Below are 16,627 nucleotides of genomic sequence, written 5' to 3'. Positions count from 1 at the left end.
CCAAAAACACATACTTATTTGTTATTGCTTTAATACCTTTATATTCTTTGAGTGTATATGCTTATTCTATTGATTTATAGAAAAGCATGGAATAGAAGATAGATATCGAGAAAAAGTCATGGGCAGATGTGCCAAGTCATTGGCAGAAGTGCCAAGTCTTTGGCAGAGCCGCCAAGACACTGGATGTTTGGTTTATATCGATGTGCTTAGGAGTAGATCGACTTCTATTGCAGAAATTCGATATAATGTGCCAACGTCCAGAAACCGGGATCCCTAGATTAGAAAAGAGTCAAGTTATAGATTAAGAGTCACATAGTGTGATTTACAGCTTTATACTGATTCATGTCTTTCAGATTATGATGCATGTTATTGCTAACTATTCTATGCTTTTATAAATTCTGTTATATGAAATGGATGTTTATGTTGTTTATACTGGGATTTATATTCTCACCGGAGTTATCCGGCTGTTGTTGTGTTTATATGTGTGCATGACAACAGGTGGGACAAGATCAGGGTCAAGAGGAGGATGAGAGATCAAAGATTAGCGTGGAGATCCGGACTTAGAAGTAGAATTGGTTTTCAACACTTGATGTTTAGTTGTTGAACCCTAGTTTGAGATAAATGTATTTTGTACAAGACTTGTACTTTAGTTTTGATGTTTATATAAGATTGATTATCTTATGTTGCGCACTCATGTATTTTAATAAAAAAATTTAAACCGAAACTAATTAATTGATCCATTTAATCCTAAAGACGATTAAGAAGATGAATTAGGTTCGGTCCCCACATACGTGCTTGTACTTCAACTACTGGTTGTCGGGGATTAGGTTCAACTACTACAGTTGAGGGAGTATCTTGAATTTCTTCAAACTCTATCATCTTGCCCCTTCTATCTAGTAGAAATTCCTTTTTCAAAAATGTGGCATTTCTTGAAACAAACACTTTTGCTTCATTGGGAGGATAGAAATAATATCTAACATAATTCTTTGGATATCCTACAAAGTAGCACAAAGTGGATCTACTATCTAATTTGTCTCCCACTGTCTGTTTCACGTAAGCAGAACATCCCCATATTCTCATGTAAGAATATTTGGGAGTTTTTTCCATCCATATCTCATATGGTGTTTTATCCACTGCTTTAGTATGGACATTATTCAATAACATTGCCGCAGTTTCAAGCGTAAAGCCCAAAATGATATAGGCAATTCAGTGAATCCCATCATGGACTGAACCATGTCCATCAAGGTTCGATTTCGACGTTCAGAAACACCATTAAATTGTGGTGTTTCTGGTGGAGTCCACTGTGAGATAATCTCATTCTCTTTTAGATAACCCAAAAATTCAGCACTTAAGTATTTTCCACCTCGATCAGATCGAAGTGCCTTAATACTTCTTTTTAGCTGGTTTTCTACTTTGGATCTGAATTCTTTGAACCTTTCAAATGCTTCAGATTTGTGTTTCATAAACATACCCATATCTTGAATGGTCATCAGTAAAGATAATGAAGTAGGATCGTCCATATTATGTGCTAACACTTAGCGGGCCACAAACGTCTGTGTGGATCAAATCCAGTGGACTATGCGCACGTTCCACATTTCCTTTGAATGGAGTCTTTGTTATTTTTCCTTTTAGACAGGACTTACAAGCAGGTAGAGAATTTATGTCTGACAAGTCAAACATGCATTCTCCCACTAGTTTGTGCATCCTTCTTTGGGAAATGTGACATAGTCTAACATGCCATATTTGTGCGGGATTTGGATCATCTAACTTTCTTTTGTTTGTTGTTGAAATCTTGTTTACTTAGACATTAACTTATCATTTCCAGAACATTTCTGGCGCATATAATTTCTTATGTCCGGATATTTTGCAGTGAAATAAATATGTTCTGACTTATCGGGCTTAGTAGGACCTTTAAGTGTCCTTCAGAGTTTGCCTCTTGTTGGGATTGTTTTTCTTGTGAGGGGCATAACATTTCTTTCCTTACCTTGTGGGTCATTTTTCGTCCGACGAGAGGCCCATTAGAAAAACAACAATTTTCCTATTTTATGGTGATCTCATAAGTCAAAAGCGTATTGACTAGCTCTTCAAGACTATCATATATCTTATTCAACTTTAAGTTCACCATAACCCCGTCAAATGAGGAAGAGAAAGACAACAAATTGATGTTATGTGGGGACCCGGACGCTAATTCATTTTTTTAATCATTTTGGGAATGATTAGATTAATTAAATAAACAGGGTCTAACTTTTTTTTTTAAATACAAATGCGAAAACGTAATGTAATCAATCTGATATACATATCAAAAGTAAAGTACATGTCTTGTACTCAATACATTAAAATCAAACTAGGGTTCAACTAGTATATATCAAGTGCTGAAGCCTATCTACTTCTGATCCGGATCTCCACGCTAACTTGTCCTCTCTCATCCTCTTCTTGACCCTGATCCTGTCCCACCTATTGTCATGCACACATACAAATACGACAACAGCCAGATAACTCCGGTGAGAATATAATCCCAGTATAAATATTGTATACATGCAATCATATAACAAATATAAAAGCATGAAACTGATATCAATAGCATGTATCAAATCAGAAAGACATGTATCGATATAAGGCTGTAAATAAACTCTGGACTCGTCATCTCATACTCGACTCATTTCTAATCTAGGGATCCCGGTTCCTGGATATTACAATATACCGAATCTCCGCAATAGAAGCCGATCTGCTCCTACGCAACATCGATATAAATCAAACATCTAGTGTATTGGCATATCCGACAAAGAGTTGGCATATCCGCCAATAACTAGGCATCTCCGCCCATGACTCAATACACGCTTTGCTATAACTCAATAGACTAAGCATATCAATCTAATAAATTGCAAATATCAATGCAACAAATACAGTATGTGGTTTTTGGGAAACTCAAATCCAATCTGACTCGAGTCGATCTCCGGGTTAACATTGATTTATACCTTTCTTTCATCGGTTTCTGGCTCTAACGAAGTCTTGAATTCGAATCCTGTCAATTACTCAATCTGGCAATGACAATATCGAGTGTATCGTATCAATACACCATTCAAATCAATACTGGATATAATCAGAACTCAATCAAATTCTGTTTCAACGGCATAACGGCACAATCTCAATATACCCAGCAATACAGTATCAATCATATATCAATTCCCACAACTCATAATCAATAACAATACAATTCTGATATCAAATCTCAATCAAATCCATTCTGAAAATCATAACAATTTCATAGGGTATCTGTTTCTTAATCCGGTTTCGATTATACGATGTTTACTATGTCAGGAACACCATATATGAATCATATCTGATTCTTTCAATATCATATTTTCAAATCGCAATAGAAATCAATAAAACTTACGTCCGATTGAAGCCCTTGTCGATAGAAACACGGTACTAAAGTCGGATTGAAAATCGAACGGACAGATTTTCCGCAAACTAAGTTCTAGGATCAAGAACTTGAATATTCCTTCGGCTCCTTCGTTTTTCTTCTTTCTGAATCTCAATTGAAGAAGTGGAAGATATATATATATATATATATATCATGCATGTATGGGGCAAGTGGCTTCATGTTTGTGCAGCACGCCTCGCGCATATGCGCGACCTCCTTCGGCGCATATGCACGAGACACTATGTCTCGGCGCGTATCTTCGCGGCATCTCGCGCATATGCGCGCTCTCACCCGGTGCATATGCGCGAGGTTCTTTGCAACTCTCTGCCATACTCGCGCATATGCGCGGGGCCTAGTCGCGCATATGCGTGAGGTTCTCTGCCTACCTCGTGCATATGCGCCCTGTCCGGTAGCGCATATGCGCGAGGGGTTCGGTCCTCGCACATAATTCGGGTCTTCGCTCGTCTTTCCTGGTCTGATCCGTTCTGTCTATAATCACATCAATTTATCAACAAATCATTTCAGATTACAATAATCAAAATCTCGGGCATTATATGTTATCTAGTGACTCGTTAGGAATCATATATTCCAGACCCCCCACATTCTCAATAAGCCCAGTCATATGTACACCACGTTCATGGGCCAGAGCCCCATCTTGCATGCGTGTAGTCATGAGCTCCTTGAAAGTAATGTGCATCATTGTATGAGTTTCATGCATCATGCAACTCTTGCACGTGCATTCGAATGTCAGCAGCATTCAACATTTCCTCAAATTGTCCCTACAGTTCATTTGACATAGAAGCGAGCATGTTACACTTTAGCTTGAATACTATGGTCACACCATCTTGCATGTTTTGTCAGTTCAGAAGGACTGACAATAGTGTGTATGTCATTTTCTCCGAATTCAGAACAATTTTACCAACCAGTCTTGAAAATTAGATTCAATTAGCTTCTTAATAATAAAAATGGATTACGTGACGAAATCGAAATATACTGATACAGAAACAGAATAATGGTTGCTGATAATTTTATAATAATTTTAAGATATACAATATGGATTTTATTTTATAAATTTCCCTCCCACTATTTTGATATTTCTACCACCCTCTGATGAAAAAGGGAAATCGTATTTCCTTAGTGGGCATGTAGAGTCCAATTAGCCAATTATAATCCCGAATAATATCAGCCAATTATAATTTCTAAAAGATAGAATCCAATTGCATCCCTATGCAACCTCCGCGTGTTTTGCCTCACGTTTAATAAGGACCCAATAATATGACGCCATTTATTTTCACGTGTCAAACCAACCCATCAATATTGAATTGTATTGGACGGTCGCCATGAGTTCCCCCAATAATATGAGCCGAAGTCATGAGAGTTCCACTCAATTCACATCATATGTCCGATGGAAGTCACAGCTTTCCGGCGTCCAGGCCTCCCTAATAATATTAGCCAGACGTTGTCCGCGGGTAGCGATCAACATGCAACCATGGTTGATGGAAGGCAAGGAAAAATTAAAATCTTTTAATTTTTACTTTTTCGGTTTGATATAAATTTTGAATCACATTCAAAATGAGAGATTTTAATTTTAAAATTGTCTCGTCATTTTAATTTAAAATCGCGTGCCACGAGATTGTATGTTTGTCGGATTCATGCAACTATATTATCTAATAATATACATACATGCATACTACTATATATCGCATATATATCATAATATGACATTCAACAATAAATAAGGATGATCGATCGCCAACACTATTAGATCTATGTGAGCCAGACATGGATCCAGGTCCAAAATCTAGGTGAATGCTGGGATACAAATGCAACTATTACAAGAGCTTCCAATATTTTACATGTCTTCATCTTGTGCATCGGGCCCAACATCTTCCATTCTTGATCTTCCACTATTTCTAATGATTACATTTACATAACCATGGCACATAAGAGATACATCTCATGGGAGTGAGAACGGGTCATAAACCAGGTCCACTTTAATAATATAAAATATTAAAAATGAATAAAACGGTAAAATATCCTAACATATACCTAACACATTGGTCAAGGCTCTCGATCATCCTTCATGTATTTAATATCAAATATTAACATCAATTTAATTAAACAATTTAATTAATTGATAAATCATATATCTAATAATTTTATCACTAACCACTACAATTATTAAAGAATTTAATAAATTGAATAAACACCTTTATTTAATTTCCAATTAAATCAGTAATAATTGATTTCTTGTAATACTCAATTTTACCATAAATAATTAAAATCATATTCTAATTATTTATTTTACAAGAAAATTATTAATTTTCAAAAATTAATTTTCCAAAAGAAAAATTAAACCAATTTTCAAAAATATCTATTTTGCCCAAAAATTTGAAAAATCAGAAAATTGCACCCTAGGCTCAAACAATTAAAGCCCATCATCCAGCTCGGTTTCCGAGACACTCACGGCCAGCCGCCCGCGCTACCCGATCGTATCTGGCAGGCTGCGACAAACCTGTGCATGCAGCGCGGCGTGCAGACTTTCCGTACAGTGCGCGCTGCCCTGTGCGCGCAGACACGCACAGTGCGCTGCCCGGAACAGTTCTGGGCAGCCCCCTTTTTTATTTATTTCTGGAAAAAATAAATTTTTATGGTACATCGATTTTCTGAAAATTTTTTTGTGTGGTTAGAAATAAATTATTCAATATCGTTAAAACCATACGATTTAAAAAAAACTGGCTCTGATACCACTGTTGGATCTCGGTTTTCTCGTACACAAAACGCAGCGGAATTTTTAAAAATTTTTAGATCTTGACATTCAAGATATTGTTTGAACACTCGTATGATTTTAATAAATAAACATTCACAGGAAGTATGTAATTTTACCTTTAGTGAAATTTCACTTGGCACCAACTACTCCGGTGTTAGCGAACGTAGCTCTTATTATAAATCTCTACGAATGTTCTTCGATATCCTAGTCCGGTCCACGACTGAAATATTTATTCTCTTCTAAATTGCACTAGAAAAATAGAAGATATTTTGCGTAGAGATGGAACACGAAAAGAAATCGACTCAAGCCGAATTTTTCTTTGCATAAGAAAAGAGATTTTGAGAGCGCACAATAAAATTGGGAGGAGCCGAAAAGTGATCTCTCTTTCCAATTAACTTTCGGGTGAGATATTTTCAATTAAGAATCAAAATTCTTTTATATTTTCTAATCTTGTATTTACTTAATTAATAACTTAATTAAGTTAACTAAAGATTTCAAAATTTCATCCCCTCCCATGATGAATCTCGATGCATATATAAACATTTGTATGCCCTTTACAATTAAGGAATTGAAATGATAATAATATTTCTAATTCTTAATTTCCTTAATTAATCTAATTAATTAAGTTAATTAAAGGTTCTAAATATATGTCATATCAATATCAATCTCGATTATAATACATATATATTTTTTTTAAAATATCATGCATTAATTTATTATGCTTCGTGTGCAAGTTACTAAAATTATGGTATCATGAATATTTTCATATTACATAAATCAATACCATATTTTGTAAAAACTTAATGGGCTATATTTTAACTCAATTAAAATATAATTAATTATTAAAGCTCATTTGAACTTTAATAAATTTGCATGATCGGCTTATACTTTTACAAGTCCATGATCCATGCTACCATTACATTAATCTCATCATAATCCCGATCGACAATCCAATATCATCGGTGTGACAATTTCAACTTGTTTGTTATTATGATGCACACTTTAATATCAAGATCATCAATGTCTAAATAAGACATGTGTACTCCTTTGACCGTCTTAACAGTCATGCTCTCAAAATTTCTATTGGCTTTTATAAACTTTATTTATAATCTTATCGATTGATCGTATCAAACTTATTTCTTATAAATTCAACTCATTGAATTTATTATCAATACAGGAACAAGTAAACCAGTGCTTGTGTGACCCTCAATGATTCAGGGATACAGCTAGCCGTGGGTTCATAACTCTTTGTGATTCAGGACATAATCCTTTATTCGGGCTTACCCTAATCTGCCCCATTCCATGCACCAACATTTGATCATGAGAATGTCAGAAACTATTTTCTGATTAAACCCATCGAATCATGGTAACAGCGTCTAGTAGCATCGCCCCATGACTCCCTAGGTATCATTGATAGTGCCTGCAAAAACCAGTCGATTATGATTAACGTACAGTACGGTCCCTTCTTCTCATATATCCCGATCGAATCTGTAACCATTGGTTCATCGAGGGTTGCATATTAATTCGATAACTATGTGATACATATAAATAGTGGCATCGCATGTACCATTGGAGAACTCCTTCTCCAATGTACATCTCATACTCTGGCCAGAGATTCCACGCACTATTACTTCATCAGATCACACATGATATCCACACCCGCAGGTGAACGGTGAATCACCGACTATAATGCACTGGCTCCTATATGTGTCGCAACAGTACCCAACCTCGCCACCTGATGACTCTCCTGGAGTCGGTAAACGAGTCAAAGCACAGTCCTAGCATATAGAGCCTCAGTGTTGTCCCGGGTCGTAAGGACTGATGGTGTACAATAATAACCACTGACTTATCCTCTCGATGAATGATAACCACTTGGAAAGTCCGAGGGAGGATTGTTCGGTATAATCATCATATGACTACCCATCTGCATGTTTGGACATCTCTATGCCCTTACCAAGAAACACGGTACACAACATCACAGATACTAGTCTCGAGCTCAAGCGACCTTTATCCATGTTTTAGGCGGCTGAATCGACTAGGAAAGAATTTAGATTATGCAGTGTTTACAAATGAGTTTCAACATCGAATTACGATTTATTTGTATTAAAGTATAATCAAGGATTTTATCTATGCTGATTGCATGAGTATACAGGTAAAGTAAAAAAAGACCATAAAAAGTTAAATTATATTAAAATAAAGATTATTTATTACACTTGAGTCAATAAATTCCCTAGCCAATCATTGGCTTGCAGGGCATCTACTCTAACAGGTTCTCCGTTCTAGGAAGATCGTGAATGATGCACCTGATGGTGATGTTGGTTGCGACTCCAAGCTGCCAAAGCATAATGAAAGATTTTATGGGTGATGGTCATGGGAATGAAGATAAATATGTGTATTCTGCTACGGTTGGACACAGGGGCAGAGGTATATGTGGGGGTGGGTTGGGCTCCAGCCCACCTAATTTTTTTAAAAAAAATAAATATGTTTAATTTTAAAAATTTTATTGATTAGCCCCAAAAATCAATCTATTTTTTTTTCTTTTTTTCACTTGTCTGATACGTCATCTCTATTATTTTCTCTCAAACTATTACAATTTTCATTACTTCAAATGGTCGTAACTTCATCATCGATCGCCATTTTTCAAAATCGATTGTAGATTCGGAAAACCCACGGCATAAGCGTTCTTTTAATACCAAAATTTAGAAGTTTCTTTATCGTCTTGAAATCAGCCGTCGCCCATCGGTCGCCGTTTTCACTGAAAATCATGAGGAAATCTTAGTGTTAGACTTTCTACCGTTCGTTCTTGTTGTTCTTAGTTAGATTTCGAATTTTAAAGGTAATTTCAGATTTTAGTGTTTCTAAATTTGGATATTTTGGTTTTTTTGAATTCCGATAATTGATATATATTAAATTGTTGATTGTAAGTACTATATTTGAGCCGATTGATGGTATTTATAATTTTTTGGAATTTATTTGACCATTATTTCGAATTTCCAGATTTTATATTGAGGATTGTCGATTTTTAATATTGATTATTTATTATTTAGATGTTTAGATGCTATGGAAAATATCAATTCGAATTTATGGAATTTTTTAGGAATTGTTGAAAAATTTAGAATTATGTAACTAGGATTTTCGAACTTATAAGGCTGTAAAAATTTTATATTTAAATCTGATACAGGTCGTTCTTGTCAACATAATAATTCAATCACAGTTGAGCACCACTATCGATTTGATGTATTTACAGCTGCAATTGATTTTCAAGTTGAAGAGCTTAATAATAGATTCAAGGATGAGGCAGTTGAACTTCTTAAACTTAGTTGTGCTTTGGAACCTAAAGAAAATTTTAAACTTCTTAATGTTGATCATATTTATCGACTTGCTGAGAAATTCTATTATCTTGATTTCGATTCACAAGATTTGCATCACTTGAGAATGCAATTGGATCACTATAAACTTGATGTTGCTGGCTATGAAATATTTCAGAATTTATCAACTATTTCTGAATTATGTCGAAGATTATTTGAGACAAATAAGTCAGGAACCTACGATTTGATTGACATGTGATTTATATATTTTTATCTACGTCGTTTACTTAGTTATAGAATCTGATATATTTATTTAATTTACAGGTTGATTGGTCTTGTTTTAACTCTTCCGTTTGTACATCAACAACGGAACGAGTATTTTCAGCAATGAAACTTGTTAAAACAACTCTTCGTAACAAAATGGAAGCAGAGTTTTTCGGAGATTCTATGGTAATCTACATCGAACGAGATTTGGTTGAAAAAATTGATAACGATTTAATAATTAATGAGTTTTATTCTAAGAAGAATCAAAGAGCACAACTTCAATAGTGTTTTAGCTCTATGTTTTTGAAGGTATTAGATATTAAATACTCTTATTTTATGTTTTCATGAAGTCAATGTTTACAAATTTTTTATTTAATTATTTATTTTATTAAATACCACATGGGACGGAGCCAGCCCCAGGTAATTTTGAATCCTGGCTCCGCCCCTGGTTGGGCATGGAGATGTAGATCTTGGCGGTGAGGGGTTGAACGTCGTAGTAAGCTACGATTGTGATCCAAATTGGGGTAGTGTTGACAATTTACTCGTGGAAGGATTGTGATACAACCAGAAATAGAAGAATAAAAAGTTTTCCAACAAAGTTGGTAGATTATGTAGTGCGAATAAATAAGTGATACTGATGCAAATAACTATTGTGGGTTAAAGTGCATTGACATATGTGAATAATAGAATAGCATAGAGTTATTAGAAGTGGGTAGTTGGTATCAAGATTTAAATAGCTCTGTACGCTCATAATTGAGGCAAGCAAGATATGAATAAAAATTCTAACCCATTCTCTTCTCTATTTCCTTCTCTCCTTCTTCTGTGTTCTAAATTTCAGGAGGACGGCTTCCTCGAACAAGCTTCATCCTATCAAGGTGCTCTCGTTCTCGTTCTCGTGGTATTTTTCGGCATGGCAGACGGAACACGGCAAGCCAAAATTGATTAGGTTGTCGCGAAACTAGCTACGATGCAAGACAATCAAGCTTCGAGCATTGATTTGATCTCCAATTCAATGAAGGATCTGTCAATCGGCTTGCAAACGCTAGATGCGAAAGTCGATCAGTACATTCGGCGACATGTTTTCCACGGTATGGAAGATTCACGGCAGTCGCCGGTGAAAGTACAACCTGAGCATCACGGATCTGCAAATTGTTTGGATCATAATTCTCCTCTGCGATCTATGCGTCTCGAGGTTCCGCATATCTCTGGCATCAATCCTTCGGCGTGGATCTCTCGAATTCAGAGGTACTTTGATTTCTATAATACACCGGATTCCCAACGTTTGGTCATTGCCTCTTTTCATCTGGATGGAGATGCCCTAGATTGGTACGATTGGATGCATCGTAATCAGTTGTTGGATAATTGGTCGGCATTTTTAGTGGCTGTTGAGAAACGTTTTGGCCCTTCGGAATTTGAGGATTCATTGTGTAAGCTGTGCAAGCTGGTGCAATCAGGTTCTTTGTCGGAGTATCAGCACCTCTTTGAGCAATTGTCGAACAGGAGTTTGGGAGTTCCAGAACATGTTTTGATCAGTTGTTTCATTTCCGGTTTACGACATGATCTCCGCAGGGAGATTCAGGTGTATAAGCCTCATACTCTGGTTCAGGCTATGGGGTTAGCACGTCTATTCGAAGATAAGATCCTGGAAGTCAAGTCTCAAGGGCGAACAGGGGGTGATTTTTACAAACAGGAGCGATTTTCGCATCATTCTAAGCCTTCCACTCTTCCGCCTCTATTACCAACTCCTTCATTACCTACTGCACCAGGGGGAGTTCGAGCAAAACCACCATTCCTTATTAAGAAACTATCCCCGGCTGAGATGGCTGCTCGACGCGACAAAGGTCTTTGCTATAATTGTGATGAGAAATACTCGTTCGGACATCGGTGTCAAGGCAAGTTGTTTTGTTTTATGATTGATGATGAATTAGAGGACTCATTTCGGGCAGAGGAGGAAGAACCACATGATGATAATGTTGTTATACCTGAGATTAGCCTCCATGCCATGGCTGGGCAAGTATCTCCACGGACGTTGCGTTTTCGTGGACAAATTGGGAATTTATGCGTCCAAACCTTGGTGGACGGTGGCAGCACACACAATTTTATACAGGAACGAGTTGTGAATTTCTTGAAAATCCCCATCCTCTCTTCCCCTAACTTCAACGTTTTAGTGGGGAATTGTGACACACTCACATGCATTGGCTATTGCCCGGGGGTCAAAATTCAGTTGGGGCATGAGATTTTTCTCATTGATTTTTATGTTCTTCAACTTCAAGGGGCAGAGGTGGTATTGGGCGTCCAGTGGTTGGAATTTCTTGGTAGAGTTACGATGGATTATAAGGAGTTGTATATGGAGTTTTTCGTGGATGATAGGCTGGTGCGGTTGCAAGGGGAACCGCTGTTACAATGGCAACAGGTTCAGTTCAATCATATTCGTCGGTTGTCATGTACAGAGGCTATTTCTAGTTGTTTCCAGTTATTTTCATTGGTGCCAGAGACAGCTTCCCCAGTGGAGGTACTTCCTCATTCTCCGGAGCTTTCGCACTTGCTTGAACTGTTCAAAGATGTATTTACGGAACCGAAAGCACTACCTCCCTTCCGAGCCATTAACCATCACATTCATCTTAACCCAAACTCTACCCCAGTAAATGTTCGACCTTACCGATACCCCCACTCTCAAAAATCTAAGATCGAAAAACTAGTTTCCGAAATGCTTGTGTCCGGGGTTATTCGCCCTAGTCAGAGCTCTTTTTCCTCACCAGTTCTTTTGGTAAAAAAAAAAGAAGGCACATGGCGTTTTTGTGTCGACTATAGAGCCTTAAACCAGGTTACTATTAAGGACCGTTTTCCTATCCCAACCATAGATGAACTATTAGATGAACTTCATGGGGCCTCTATTTTTTCCAAAATCGATTTACGCTCGGGCTATCACCAAATACGAGTTCATCCCCGAGACGTCCACAAAACTGCTTTTCGAACTCATGAGGGCCATTATGAATTTGTTGTTATGCCTTTCGGTCTTACCAATGCCCCCGCCACGTTTCAAGCTTCGATGAACTCCTTGTTCCAGCCTTTTCTTCGCAAATTTGTTATCGTTTCTTTCGATGACATCCTGGTTTTCTGCACCAACATTACTGATCACCTTAACCACTTACACTTGGTGTTGGATTGTCTACGACAACATTCATTCTTTGCCAAACGCTCTAAATGCTCTTTTGCCCAATCTTCTATTGATTACTTGGGTCACATTGTTTCTGTAAAAGGCGTTGAACCAGATCCTAGCAAAATTTTAGCCATTCATCACTGGCCCACTCCATCTACTGTGAAAGCTCTTCGGGGATTTTTGGGACTAACAGGGTTTTATAGACGGTTTGTGGGTTATGCCCACATTCCTTCTCCTCTCACCGATATTCTTAAAAAAGATCAATTTTTATGGTCCTCATCAGCCCAAGCCTCGTTTGACAATCTTAAGCTAGCCTTAACCCAAGCTCCAAATCTTGCTCTACCTGATTTTTCTGTACCCTTCCAACTCCAAACCGATGCATCCGGCAGTGGGATAGGGGCTGTTTTACTCCAGCATAATCATCCTATTGCTTATTTTAGCAAGAAACTCTCTCCCCGCATGGCTCGAGCCTCTACTTATGTTCGTGAGCTTTTTGCGGTCTCACAATCTGTTTCCAAATGGCGTCAATACCTCATTGGCCATTATTTCACAATTATCACTGATCATCAAAGCTTGCGTGACATTCTTAACCAAGCTATCCACACACCAGAGCAACAAAAATATTTGATCAAGCTTTTGGGTTTCGATTTTGATGTCAAATACAAACCGGGCAAAACAAATATTGTTGCGGATGCTTTGTCTCGTGAGTTTGGCGATACCCCAGAAACTGAGTCTTTTCTTCTGGCCATCACTGCACCCCTATCTCACCTTACTACTGAAATACGTTCGGAAGTTTCAGTCGACCCTTTTTATTCTACCTTACTCAAGAAAGCCACTACTTCTGGGCCATATTCTGCCCTTTACCAGTACCGTGATGGGCTGATTTACAGGAACTAGCGCCTTTGTCTTAATCCCAGCTCCCCTCTCAAACCGAAAGTGCTTTACGAGTTCCATAATACTCCTTTGGCAGGTCATGCAGGTGTCAAAAAGACTCTGACCAGATTGAGGCGTGCTTTTTACTGGGAGAATATGGATAAGGATGTTCGGACTTATGTTGCACACTTCCATACATGTCAACAAGTCAAGTATAATCCTTCTAAACCACAAGGATTATTGCAGCCTCTTCCGATTCCAAGTAATATATGGGAGGATGTCTCCATGGACTTCATTACTGGCTTACCTCCTTCGAATGGGTTCTCTGTTATTTTGGTGGTCGTGGATCGCTTGTCTAAGTATGCCCATTTTGGTCCCTTGTGAGTCGGTTTTACAGCCTTGCAGGTAGCAGTGTTGTTTATAGATATTGTAGTTAAACATCATTCTTTTCCCAAGACCATTGTATCAGATCGCGATCCAGTGATTTTAAGTCGTTTCTGGCAGGAATTATTTCGTAATAGCGGCACATCTTTACAAATGTCCAGTGCCTATCATCCGCAATCCGATGGTCAAACGGAAGTTTTGAACAGATGTCTTGAGCAGTACTTACGGGGTTTCGTTTCTGAACAACCAAATCAGTGGGTGAAGTATTTGGTTTGAGCTGAGCTCTGCTATAATACGAGCTATCATTCGGCCATTCGTATGTCCCCATTCGAAGTGGTTTTTGGTAAACCTCCGCCTTCGTTGCCTTCGTACATTGCTGGATTTTCAGAGGTTGAAGCGGTGGATCAATGGTTGCTTGATCGTGATGCAGTAATGCAATCTGTTCGTACCAATCTACAAAGGGCTCAAGCTCGAATGAAAGCTTCAGCAGACAATCATCGCCGGGAGGTGCATTTTGCGGTTGAGCACTGGTGCTACATTCGTTTGCAACCCCACCGTCAGGTTTCGGTGTCTGGGAGAAAGTTTACTAAGCTTAGTAAACGTTTCTATGGTCCATTTAAAATCATAAAGAAGCTTGGACTTGTTGCTTATAAGCTTGAACTTCCGGAGTCCTGTAAAATCCATCCTGTCTTTCATGTTTCTGTTCTGAAACTCTGTCCCAATCCGGAGCAAGCTCCCACTCTATCTCTTCCACCCTTGGCAGAGGACAACCAACCGGTGGTGACACCTTTAGCTATCGTGGGTTCTCGCACAGTCAAAAGGGGATCTTTGGAAGTTGATCAACTGCTGGTTCAGTGGGAGGGTCTACCTTTGGAGGAGATCTCGTGGGAGGATGTGCATAATTTGGCCAAGCTTTATCCTACTTTTCACCTTGAGGACAAGGTGGTGCTTCGCCAGGAGGGTAATGATACAACCAGAAACAGAAGAATAAAAAGTTTTCCAATAAAGTTGGTGGATTATGTAGTGCAACTAAATAAGTGATAGTGATGCAAATAACTATCGTGGGGTAAAGTGCATTGACATATGTGAATAATAGAATAGCAAAGAGTTATTAGAAGTGCTCATAACTGAGGCAAGCAAGATATGAATAAAAATTCTAACCCATTCTCTTCTCTATTTCCTTCTCTCCTTCCTCTGTGTTCTTAAGTTCGGGAGGACGGCTTCCTCGAACAAGCTTCATCCTATCAGATTGGAAAACAAGAAAGATGCAAGTGACAACAATGATTCTAGTGGGATTCCCGGATTAGAAAAGTTGAACATTTGTAATCCCACATCGTCCATTGCGAGGATTGCGAGTTCAAGAACGAACAAGATGTGAAAGAGCACCTAGTGGCACACTGGAGAATTTACTCATGGAAGGAGTGGGAAGACAAGAAAGATTCAAGTGACAACAATGATTCTAGTGGGATTCCCTGATAAAACGAGTTGAACATTTATAATCCCACATATTCCATTGCGAGGATTGTGAGAGCAAGAATGGACAGGCTTCGAAAGAGAAAAGACCCCATGTTTATGACCCCACCTAGTAGCACACCACAACACAAGAACAAGCGTCCGGGCCGTGGTGAGAAATTTGTAGCGGAGCGCATGGACTTGGTATGTAAATAAAAGTCTTTTACTTGTTTAGATTTGAGTTTTAGATATTTGTCGGACCAATTTCTTGTAGTATGATTTAAGTGTAGAAGTTGGCAAATTTTCTTGAAATGTCGTTGAGGAAACTGTGATTGAGTTTCGTGAGAGGCTTGATTATGCTGGGCATGATGAGATTGCAGTTGAGAAAAATATCATCGATACATTTTTGAATGGGGATAACATAAGGTAACCTTATTTGTTATTTTTGTTCGAGTTTTAATTATTTTATTAAGTAACGTTGTTGTCTTTGAGGTATATGTGTTATCTTAGCGGTATAGTATGACAAAATGATTTTGTAATTATTGATGGAGGTCAGTTGTTAATGTGTTTGTTTCACAGTGATGTACGAGATGATATCATATTTGTCTACACTAGTATAAATTTGTAAAAAGACTTCATCAGTTTTTATTTCGACAATCGTTATTGCTAAAGTATAATACATAGTTATTTACATGTTAGACTTTGTAAATTAAAAAATACGGGTTTTACTTAAATTTTTCAGTAACATTTTACTTCAGAATATGTATTCGATGAAGTAAAAGAGTGAAAAAATAAAATTTATATTTCATAAGTGGTGAAGTAATAGCTCGAACTAGTTTATTTTCTCTTAATCCATCGAGATCCCCATTCTCTCCATATCTCCGTTCTCTTGACTAAGTTTAGGCCTTTCTCTCAATGTCCATTTTCGATCTTCCCTTACGCCTGCTGCCATCACTTCCACCTCGAGATATGTGCTTTATTCTCCGTCTGCT

General features: G+C 37.7%; 1 protein-coding gene across 1 annotated transcript; it reads left to right on the top strand.

Moving 5' to 3' along the window:
* Positions 1 to 10,733: 10,733 nt before the first annotated feature.
* LOC142519678 (uncharacterized) lies at positions 10,734 to 13,823 on the top strand. Its single transcript, XM_075622710.1, has one exon. It carries the CDS (start codon positions 10,734 to 10,736, stop codon positions 13,821 to 13,823), a length of 3,090 nt encoding a protein of 1,029 aa, XP_075478825.1.
* Positions 13,824 to 16,627: the final 2,804 nt, after the last annotated feature.

Source organism: Primulina tabacum, chromosome 11 (assembly GCF_025594145.1).
Source record: "Primulina tabacum isolate GXHZ01 chromosome 11, ASM2559414v2, whole genome shotgun sequence".
Lineage (NCBI taxonomy): Eukaryota > Viridiplantae > Streptophyta > Magnoliopsida > Lamiales > Gesneriaceae > Primulina > Primulina tabacum.
The sequence above is the reverse complement of the archived record's forward strand: the minus strand, read 5'-3'. Positions and strand labels throughout refer to the sequence as shown.

Coding starts and splice junctions, on each gene's coding strand:
- LOC142519678 (XM_075622710.1), top strand. CDS start 10,734: ATGCAAGACAATCAAGCTTCGAGCATTGATTTGATCTCCAATTCAATG.